At 41.8% G+C, this 11632-nt stretch overlaps 2 protein-coding genes across 2 annotated transcripts in view; both read left to right on the top strand.

Moving 5' to 3' along the window:
* LOC107719059 (E3 ubiquitin-protein ligase TRIM39-like) overlaps nt 1-4951 on the top strand; it is a 19258-nt gene extending 14307 nt beyond the window's left edge. Inside the window, exons 4-5 of the mRNA XM_016526362.1 lie at nt 1420-1466; nt 4413-4951. Of these exons, the coding sequence (XP_016381848.1) occupies nt 1420-1466; nt 4413-4951 (586 nt within the window). The remainder of the gene's footprint in view (nt 1-1419; nt 1467-4412) is intronic.
* The window catches only part of LOC107718993 (gastrula zinc finger protein XlCGF57.1-like), a 193691-nt gene that overhangs the window by 70518 nt on the left and 111541 nt on the right, over nt 1-11632 (top strand). The gene's annotated exons all lie outside the window — the stretch shown is intronic.

Here is an 11632-nt window from a genome sequence, read left to right as displayed (position 1 = left end):
TCAACCGGGCAGCCGACGAGCTGTCACGAGCCACGCTCCCGGGAGAATGGCGACTCCATCCCCAGATGGTCCAGCTGATCTGGAGTCGATTTGGGGAAGCCCAAGTAGACCCGTTTACTTCACACGAGTCCTCCCACTGCCGGTTATACTATTCCCTGACCGAGGCCCCCCTCGGCACGGATGCACTGGCACACAGCTGGCCACGAGGCCTACGCAAGTATGCATTTCCCTCAGTGTGCCTTCTCGCACAGACACTGTGCAAAGTCAGGGAGGACGAGGAACAGGCCTTGCTAGTTGCATATTACTGGCCCACCCGGACCTGGTTTTTGGAACTCATGCTCCTCACGATAGCCCCTCTCTGGCGGATTCCCCTGAGGAAAGACCTTCTTTCCCAGGGGCAGGGCACCATATGGCACCCGCTTCCAGATCTCTGGAACCTCCACGTGTGGCTCCTGGATGGGACACGGCAGACTTAAGTGATCTGCCACCGGCGGTGGTAGACACTATCACTAGTGGAGTTTGTTTGCTGACTGATGTTCTTCTCGCTGAGAAGACCCCCGAAGATGCCCTATCAGAGTCGTGCTTTCTTTCCTGCAAGAAAGTTTGGAGAGTAGGCTGTCTCCCTCCACCTTGAAAGTGTATGTTGCTGCTAACGCAGTGCATCACAAGGCAGTGGACGGCCGGTCCCTGGGGAAGCACGACCTGATTGTCAGGTTCCTGAGGGGTGCCAGAAGGCTAAACCCTCCTAGGCCACCCCTTGTGCCCTCCTGTGATCTCTCTGTTGTCCTGGCGGGACTTCAGAGGGATCCATTTGAGCCGCTGGAGTCAGTCGAGCTTAAATTCCTGTCTCTCAAAGACAGCGCTGCTGACCGCGCTCACCTCCATCAAGAGGGTCGGGGACCTACAAGCATTTTCGGTGAGCGTAGAGTGCTTGGTGTTCGGGCCAACCTACTTTCACGAGGTCCTGAGACCCGGCCTGGATACGTGCCCAAGGTTCCCACTACTCCCTTCTGGGACCAGGTGGACTTATTAATATTCAGATCAGATCTCTCTGTGGACAATATAATCTGCTGTTAGACTTCATACACAAATTTCTCTAGATTATTACAATTACAGTGGAGTGAAAAGGGATGTTTGGAAAACTCGTTTTCATAATTACAGTTCTTACTGCATATACATTAGCTTCAAATAAGACTTTTAATGGCAGTCATTGTGTAATAAGCTGCCTCTGGCATGCTATGAGATGCGGTATGCTTGCAATATGTGCATTTGTGTACTTGCATAAAGTTATTTTTCTGTAAATTTAACCGTCAGTAGAAACACGTGTGCTGCTTTGAGAGATTCTTTGTTTAAACATCTTAATTGTGCTTTATCAATTGTGTTACTTTTTGATTGAATGATTGATTTTATTTTTTCTAGTTTGGATCATGGAGAACATTTCAGAATCACAGCAGGTTTGAGAAAATGTATGTCTTTTCTCTCTTTTACACACATACACACACTCATTGTTTTTTACATCAGGTTCATGATATTTTCTATTGCCTAACCCAGCCCTTACCCCTAAACATGTGCACAAAACTAGATATTAATAGAATTAGAATGCATTTAAACAGTCAGTTCAAAATAGTGCTAATCCACAGAAAACATAGAAACCCAGCCGATTACATCTCAGATGATAGTGACAAAAGTGACTTACTTCCAGTTTTCAGTGAATTATTAATTTCTTTGTTTATTTTGCCCATCTTAAAATGAGGGGGCCACTCAATATTACATGTAGGCTATAATGTCTGTACTAAATGTGCGCATTTTCAAGTGTTTTTGTGGAGTGTGGAAGCTGAATAGCAGTGTGCTTATACTTCATGACAGTTAACATGGAGGTGCCGGTGCGATCACTTGCACTTAAAATATTCCGTCATTTTTGGTCATACAGACAAGAATAATTACATTGTTCGAATCTGGTAATGGTCTACATTTGTTTGTGTACACTCACAATAACAACAAAACGTTGTGCGCTGTAAAATAATAAAAACAAACAGGATACTATTTCTGCCATCTCGATCCCTGTGAACTTGAGCGCGTCAAAAAAGAACCGAAACTCCATTGCCTCACAGACATGAGAAATAGGATCTACGCGAAATGTTTTAATAATGAACCAATTCAAAACAAAACAAATATTCTCAGATTATGTAATCCGTATGAAACGTATATTGTGCGTCCACCGTAGAGATCACGATTAAGCATCATTAAAGGTGCAGTAGGAGATCTTGGAAAATGCTAACTTTAGCCTGATAGCACTGAACGGGAACGTCCCACCCTCCCTGCAATCGCCACAGACCAGAATACCTGAGACAACATTACTACAATAGGCTACATCAGCGGTTCCCAATTCCAGCCCATGTTCTGAAGTGAACGGATTTCCCCCGCTCAGCAATGAACACTGTGTAGGGATCATATCGATCGGAACACAGTTCATGCACGTAGCTCACTTCTAACGACCTGGCGCGAGGACTGGATTAACCGCTGGGCTACATCATGTGTCATTCACCGGTGAGAAAACTTTAAAAGTAACGTTACTACAATACCAGGAAGGAAGATCGGGTTGTTGATGTTTGTCTGCCATTCTCGCTCTGTCTGCACAGCGTGCGTGAATGCGCTGATGACGTATCCTGGAACCGGGTGCGCAGAGGTATGCTAATACATACGTTGACAGGCAGGTAGGAAAGCATATTAAAAGGCTCGGACAGAAGCGTTTTGATTGGACGAACATTTCTTGATCCTACGCCTTCCACAGAATATATAAATACAGACAAATACATTTAGAATACATATACTTAACTTAATGATTGCTATCGGGATGTAAAGAGACTTTCAACCAGCATAACAAAAAATGTTTCTGAAGACAATCACCTATTGCACCTTTAACTTTATTAGTTTCTCAAAAAAATTTTTAAATGGTAAGGTAGCCTCCTTGCTGTTTTCCCTGAAACATTAAATTACTTTTTTTTTATATACTTTAAGCAATCAGAAATCTGGGGCTACGCCACTGGCATGAAATACAGACTGAACTACAAAACTTTCTTGAAAAGATTCTCAGCTGGATGAAGAAAGCCATAATGTCAGCTGCATGGCCGACATTTGACTCTTGAGTAAGGAGGGGGCAAGAAAAAAAAGCATCGTGAATCGTTGTTACCAAAGGCGAGACATGTGAAGAAAAAAATTAATGATCAGTTGTGTGACTATATTCTGTCATAAGTCACATACCATTCAATCCTGAATTTTCTACCGTTCGTTACTTGAAATTTAATTACTGGTTGATATGTCCCGATCTCAATAAAGTTTACTCACACTTTTGGTCCGTGAACTGGATGTCGCTCTGAACGCGAGCTGTCTGTGGATGTTTGGCCAGGACTTTGCTTTCATTATTTTACAAAAGTGCAATGTTTTGTTGTTATTGTGAGTGCACACAAATAAACATAGAGTCTTTACAGATTTGAAAGATGTATTACTCTTATCTGTATGACCAAAAAAGACAGAATAATTTAGAATAAAGTGAGCACACCGGCGCCCCCATCTGTCCTGCTGTGAGCTGCTGTTCAGCTTCCACTCCACACAGACACTTGAATATAGCGCACATTTCTCTAGGTTAACATTAGATTGAGCGGCCGTGTAATGTTGCTTCTACTTACATATTTCAGATGATAAGCCATATTTGAGCTCGATGAATGATAAGTGGATGACTAACGATTAGTCCACTATTGGGGGGCAGCCCTAGTATTTAGCACCCTTTAGTACGATAAACCAAATCAGTGTCTTGCTAGTAAAGTTCTGATGAATGACAATTGTAATCAAGGTAAAGACAATTACAGTAAAGTAACATACAAGAGTCTGTTATTTTTTATGCGCAAACACATGCACATTCACATTGATCACTATAACACATTTTGCATTAACACATTTCAAAATATTCACAGTTTTCAAAATTCATGTCCTGCGAGTGTTTAATAATGGATGCTCACCAAAGAAGCATGTTTTGAAAGAGCTTGTGAGGGTCAGCTTTGTTTATGTATATATGGCAACTTGTCACTCAAGGACAAAGATGAATTCTCACTCAATTTCATACAAATTCCTATTACTATTTGATAATAAAATATCAAGTGTCTGCTTTCAAACAAGACCAGGATTTATGTCTGTAGACCAAATGATTCAAGAGCTTCAGTCATTTGATTTTGGGCATGTCATATTTAGCTGGTCAACAGGTTAACTAAAGGGTTACATAAAATGTCTTCACTAGTCAGTTATCATGATATTTCACTATATAAGTGAGGACATTTGGCCCTCACAAGTATAGCTAAACAAGAACACAGTTCTAAAACTGTCCTTCAAGTACTTCTAATCTCTGTTCTTGTGTTCAGATGCCTATGATCTCACACTGGATCCGAACACAGTAAACGCTCAACTCATCTTGTCTGAGGAAAACAGAAAGGTGACACGTGTGGAAGACTATCAGCCGTATCCCGATCATCCAGAGAGATTTGTTGAGTGGTGTCAGATTCTGTGTACAGAGAGTCTGATTGGACGCTGTTACTGGGAGGCTGAATGGAGTGGATGGTCTTATATATCAGCGGCATATAAAGGAATCAGTAGGAAAGAAGGAAATAACTCTTGGTTTGGATACAATGACAAATCTTGGAGTCTGAACTGCTCTAAAAAAGCATTCACTGTCTGGCACAATAACAAGCGAACTGAAATTCCTCGCCCTTCATCCTCTAATAGAGTAGGAGTGTATCTGGACTGGTCGGCCGGCACGCTGTCCTTCTACAGCATCTCTGACACACACACACTCACACACTTACACACATTCAACACCACATTCACTGAACCCCTCTATGCTGGGTTCGGGGTGTTTGATTCCTCATTGACTCTGTGTCAAATTAAACAACCTGCTGAGTAGTTACTAATTATATGTCATCTGAATTACATAATCAGATTCCAAAAATAAGGAGTTGTAATTTGATTAATTGTAGTCTGACTGAGTATTTTAAAAGGCTATATACTTTCTAATTGATGACTTATTGATTCTCTATAATTATTATTGTTTTCTAAAAAAGTTTATCATTTATATATGTATAGTATGTCTTGTAGAATTGCACAAACAGACCAGACATCTGTCATCTCTCAGATTCTTCTACTCACCCCAGGTATTTAACCAGGTATTAGAGTAGAAGATTTTCTTGGTAGAGGGAAGCATGGTCCTACTATTAGCAAAGCTCATGGAGTCTCAATTAAGAAACTTTGTTTCCAGCTCTATCATGTAAGGTTTTCTTCTCTTTATATATATATTTTTGTATCTGTTTTCAATTGATATATTGAATTTATGTTTATGTTCCCTCTTTAAATGTTACTCTTTTTTGCTGTATGAGTAGTTGCAAAGACTCTACTGATATAGACATCGAGTGGAGTTAGGAGTTCTTCATAAAGGATTGTTAACACCACATCACCTTGTGAATTATCAAATGTCCCAAGTACAAGGATTTAGCTTTGTGGACTGACATTTTTGCTGGATTATTTTAAGAGCGCATGAAGGACTATTTTTTTCTTTTGAAATCATCAGCAGGACTTGGGAATCATCATAGACATAGACTATTTCACCTTCTATTGCATTGCTTCCATTCTCATTCAAGGATTTGGATCCGCGCTCGGCCACACCCTCAACATTCGCATAATCTGCGTGCTGAAAGACATGCAGCCGAAAGGAATACGGTTTCCCCCAGGATTTAGATATCTCCACGCTAGAACAAGCCGCTCAGAGGCACGATCCATCACATCCAGCATATCCCTGTATGCGCGGCTGGGAATGCCCGATGACGACTCGGTGCTCACACTCTCATCATCGTCACCAACCACATCAACCTCTTCATTTTCGTCACTATAACTAGAAGAGCCCAGCAGCGCACTATCAGGATCAGATGACTCCAACGACAGAGTGTTTGGATCCCGCAGCACGCTAGAGCCCGTGGTAGGAGCCTTTGAAAGATCCATGCCTTTCTCAAACTTCTCCGCGAGCTCAACCTGCGATCCCCACGAGCTGAGTTTCCGCTGTGCCTCAGCAGCAGCGGGACCCAACCCGCGAGAAAAAGGGACAAATGTGATCGGAACTTACGCATTGGAAATGATTCACAATGCTTACATTCGACGTCCTCAAGCACCGAACGCGTGTGCTCCTCCCCCAGGCACATAACGCACAAGTCGTGCGTGTCCTCAGGTGTCAAAAAACCTAGGACACGGAGGCACGCACTTCTTGAAACGCTCACCTGGGTTGTCAGACATGGTAACACACTGTACTCCAAACAGACGGCTCCTGAAGACAGCAAAGAGGATGACGTATTCGGCAGGTGCCCCCAAACGTGATCGGAGCTTACGCATTGGAAATGATTCACAATGCTTACATTCGACGTCCTCAAGCACCGAACGCGTGTGCTCCTCCCCCAGGCACATAACGCACAAGTCGTGCGTGTCCTCAGGTGTCAAAAAACCTAGGACACGGAGGCACGCACTTCTTGAAACGCTCACCTGGGTTGTCAGACATGGTAACACACTGTACTCCAAACAGACGGCTCCTGAAGACAGCAAAGAGGATGACGTATTCGGCAGGTGCCCTTTTATACTTCCGGGAATCCCGCCTATGACGTCATGGGCCAGGTGTGCCAATAGATTAGCATGGTTTCACATGTGCTTCAGACACTGGTCATGCAGACTGCATTCCCCATAGTGCCCCCTAGGGGGCGCAGCGTGGAGTTCCCTAGAAGGGGAACTGGGGGTCATATTAGTAGGGTTAAAAACATAAAAACTTAAATCAACCCAATATTTACTGGTTATACTTCAATCACAAAATAAAAGGTCAGCTGTCTTCAACAAGACCACAAAATGAAATTTCATCAACATCAAAATATTTACAGATAAATGAATTAAACCTGTCGCTCATATCTTTTAAGTTGTTGCACTTGTTATTACGTCATAAGTCACATGATAACGTCAACATGGCAGATGATGTCCGGATCGCATTCATACTTAACGAGCGCTAAAAGAGTACGTACTCTACAGCCAAATCTCGTTAAGTAAGTACTCATTGAAATTAAGTATCTACTCATTGAGTATGCGGTTTCAAACACAGCCAATGACTCAGAAAGACATTTACTGCCACCTGCTGGAAATTTCAGTTTCTTATTTAGAGTATCATTTCATTTATTAAACCTGTTAACCTGCACCCCCCATTTTAGGACTCGCAGCTGAAAATGACCTACCTAACTTAAAATGGTAACAGTCCCTGACAACAGTGTGCTACACACACAATTTTGGTGTCTTTGGAAAGAAGACCCTTTGGGCTTTACTATCCATCATCCAGAGTTGATAATGCTCAAAAAGATAAAAAGTTATAGACACTGAAGTGCCCTGAAAAAAATTGTACCACACTGATTTTTTTATTTCACATAAAAATACATTAACCTGTTAACCCGCACCTGGACGTCGGCACTGAACGCTCTTTGTTTGCACGTGTAAATGTTTACGAATAGATGAAATGAAAAGGGACATAATTAATCTTGACAAACTATATATCATTCTAAAAGGTCTAAGCCGCAAGCATCGACGATAGATCGCTGTTTTTCAATGGAAAGCTTATAAAGAATGTATTTGCTAAATTTGTGTAAGCAGTACATATCAAAACATGTACGCAGTATGTACCAGATTCATCGTAATAACGAGTCATGTAGCATACAGTGTCACAAACAGAATGAGACCATCCACTAAAAAAAAAGTCAAAGATACGCGGAATATTGTTTATTTGAATTCTGGCGCTCTCGCGTGACGGCTCATGATGCACCTGTCATCTGTTGGGAGCGTAACTTAGCGATCGGCTTTTTGCACAAATAATTATTTTCTTTTTTCAACATTTTTCATATATGTGTGTGTGTTTAAATGGTTGCAGGAATCTAATTTTTCATGGTATCTTCTTCAGATTTTTAAATATAAACTCATGAGACATGTGACTTTCAACCTATTACTTTTCTGGATTGCTCCAGGACTGATTTCATGTATTTTTATATGAAAAAAAAAATTTCAGTTTTCAAGGCACTTCAGTGTCTATAACTTTTTATCTTTTTGAGCATGCGATTTCAATTTTTCCTTTCTCTTTGGAGTGTTACAAGCTCTTGGTGCATAAAGAAGATCTGTAAAGTTGCAAAGACTAAAGTCTCAAATCCAAAGAGATATTCTTTATAAAAGTTAAGGGTCAACCACGCCTACCTAAAACAGCTCATTCTAACATGCCCTCACATATCTACGTCATGATGTTTTTGGTGGAAGATTTGCATAACGCCGCCCAATGTTCACACAAAGAAAGAAGGTGTAACTTTTATTCTCGCTGTAGTGACCGATGAGCTTTGTAAAAATCGACACGTTTCAGAAAGGCGGGGCATAGAGGAGAAACAATAATGTACAGTATGTGGAAAATATTGTGTTTTTTTAACCTTAAACCGCATAAACACATTTCATGTTCATCTGATGGCACATGGAGTACTTTAATGATGTTTTTCCTACCGTTCTCGATCTTGAATGTGGTAGTTCCGTTGCTCCCAATGGGGGGAGAAAATGCTCTCGGATTTAATCAAAAATAAATTAATTTGTGTTCCGAAGATGAACGAAGGACTTACAGGTGTGGAACGACATGATGGTGAGTAATTGATGACAGAATTTTCATGAACAATCCCTTTAAAACATTACACTTACACATACAAATGTAAAAGTTGTGTAAATGTGAGACCCTGATTGTGTTCTTTGTTAAACCCTATTCGGACAGGATTAGTTTTACATGGAGAAGTGGGATAAAGTAATTATTACCAGAGCATCTCAGTGTCCTGTCTGAATGTGCCATCTCAGTAATCATTATGGATAATGTCAATAAATATTAAGGTGACATTTACCTTCTGTAAAAAGGAAAAATTACCTCAGGTAAATACATACCTCAGCTGTAAATATATATGTAAATGTTACATCATTTCTTGTTTAATTCTGTCACGTGGTTTTAGGTTATATTTCTTGTTTATATTTTCATGTCTTTTATTTTGTATTTCTCACTGTCATGCTTCCTCTTTGTCATGTGCTTCCCTTGCTCCTCATGTTATTCTGTCATGCGCTCCCCTTGTGATTGGGTCATATTGGTTGTTCTAGTCATGAGTTCTATGTTCCCATTGTTTCTTGTCTAGCTTTGTTCTCTGTAACACTGTTGGTAAGTTCTATGTTTCTGTCCATGTTTAGTTCATGTTTGCCAAGCCTTTGTTTAGTTTGTATTTAATTCACGTTATTGCAAATAAATCTGTACATGGTTCATACTGTAACTCGCCTCCAGTGGAAGTTTGTTACAGAAAGCTAGGCTGTTAAAAATGAACCCACCAGTTCAGCTCTTGCAACTCTCAGGGAGATCGTTCCTTGGAGAGTTATGTGGAGGATTTTTGCAGACTTTGCTGTCAGGTGGACCCTCAAGGGCATTTTTTGCAATGGACATACTGACCCTTGGAATTACCTAATGACTGAGAGCACTGTGTCATGGACTCTGGCCCAATATATGGACTTTGTCCTCTTACTAAGCAGTTCCTCATTTACTGTGGTAAATGCAGATGAGGTACCGCAATCCTGCAATACCCACCATGCCAGCGCTTGTTCACGTCATGTCTGCCAAACCAGAGACTCCCCAGGAAATTCTGATGGGGGGTATCATGCTCCCAGCCACGGAGGCCGGTCCAAAGCTGACCATGGCCCGCATGCCAGCAATGGCAATTCCAGTGGTCTCAGCACTTCTTGTCTTGGGAGCCCCAGACATCCTACCACCTTCTGCTGTACTCCCGGTGATGGTTGCCATCTTGTGTGTTTGGGCTGCACACACTTCTCCAGCAAGAATGTCCACAGTAGTTCCTTCCGTCAAGGCCAGTGAGGTCATCCTAGTCCTCTCGTCACTGCCAGGGGTGGCGTCCCTGAGATTCCTGTCTGGCCTGATGTGACCACAGAGGTCATCCATTAACTTCTTGTTTGCCCTGATGCGACCACGGAGGTTGTCCCAAGTTTCCTGTTTGCCCTGATGTGACCACAGAGGTTGTCAATGAACTCCCGTTCAACCCAGATACAACCATGGAGGTCATTTATGAACTTCCTGTCTGCCCTAGGATGACCACAGAGGTCAAATTGTTGAAATATTGTACCGCTACGGAGACAACCCAGGAACTTGCTGTGCCCCATGCCATGGCCACGGAGGCTATTCATGTTCTTACTCCACCATGGCCTTGTTCAGTGCTCAACGGTCTAGGCCTGCCAGTGCTCCACCGCCCAAGTCTGCAATTGGACCACAACCCTCTGCTCCACGGCCCAGGCCCTCTATTGCTCCTTGACCCAGTTTCTACGAGTTCACAGATTTTCTCTCCGACCAATTGGTCAACATCAATAAAGCATTGATTCTCAGAGATTTTAATATTCACATACAGGGAGATAATAATGTATGAGTTAGGAGTTGTATTTACTTAACTCCTTTGGGGTCAGGCAAAGTCACCAGACCCACTCATCATTTCCATTATACACTAGATTTAATAATATTGAATGGTACCAATCTTACTGATAGATATTGTATTTTGCAAAGTGATCATGTCATTGATCAGGTAATGTGCATTCTGCTAATATTCAAAATACAATTGCAAATGTATAATTTTCAACAGTGTTTTATGATTCAACCTCAATTATAGTCCCTCAAGAACAATTGCAGTGCTTCACAACTATAGGACAGGGGGAGCTATATTAGCTTATCATTGCATCTAAAACAACATGTTTATTTGATCTGATACCCACTAAATTAATGGAAGAGTTGTTACCCGTAGCAGAACAGCCTCTTCTCAATATTATCAACTCATCTCTATCTCTAGGTCATGTCCCAACACCATTCAAGCTGGCAGTCATCTGACAGTCACAAACTCTACCAATGATGAGCAGAGACTAATTCTTGCACCATTTAGTGTTGATGTAAACACACAAGCCATCTTTGCGAGTCTTACCGCTCAGGGCTTTGTCTCTATCGGCATGAAACGTAGTGAGGCCGTCTAACTGAATGGCGGTGTCCAGAACTCTGTCGCTGAGCCACGTCTCCGTGAAAACAAAAACGACCATTTTATTGGACCATTTTATTGTCCAGGGAGCAGACACTGGAGAGTAGTCCAATGTCTAGTTTAGGATTTGTTTTTAGCCTAGCACGGACCCCCATTCTCCTTCCCTGCTTACGCTTCCTCTTGCACCTCTTTCTGTGTCCCCTCCCCCAGTCACCGGCATCAGACGCCGCCAAAGCCGTTCTCCGCAGGAAGCAGAGATTGCGAAGATTTATTTGATCTTTGTGCTGTATTAAACACTATAGATCATGACATACTCTTGATTGATTACAGAATTACACTGGTATTCATGGACTGGTATTAAGGTGGTTTAGATTGTACCTATTAAAATTTTTTTTTATTTAAATGGGCAATTATCCAAGTTAACATCAGTAAATTATGGAGTACCGCAAGGTTTTGTGTTAGGCCCTCTACTATTTTCAATAGTGATCAAT

Source organism: Sinocyclocheilus rhinocerous, unplaced genomic scaffold (genome assembly GCF_001515625.1).
Source record: "Sinocyclocheilus rhinocerous isolate Xijiao unplaced genomic scaffold, SAMN03320098_v1.1 scaffold673, whole genome shotgun sequence".
Taxonomy (NCBI): domain Eukaryota; kingdom Metazoa; phylum Chordata; class Actinopteri; order Cypriniformes; family Cyprinidae; genus Sinocyclocheilus; species Sinocyclocheilus rhinocerous.
Note: the sequence above shows the minus strand (reverse complement) of the source record. Positions and strands in the feature narration are given on the sequence as shown.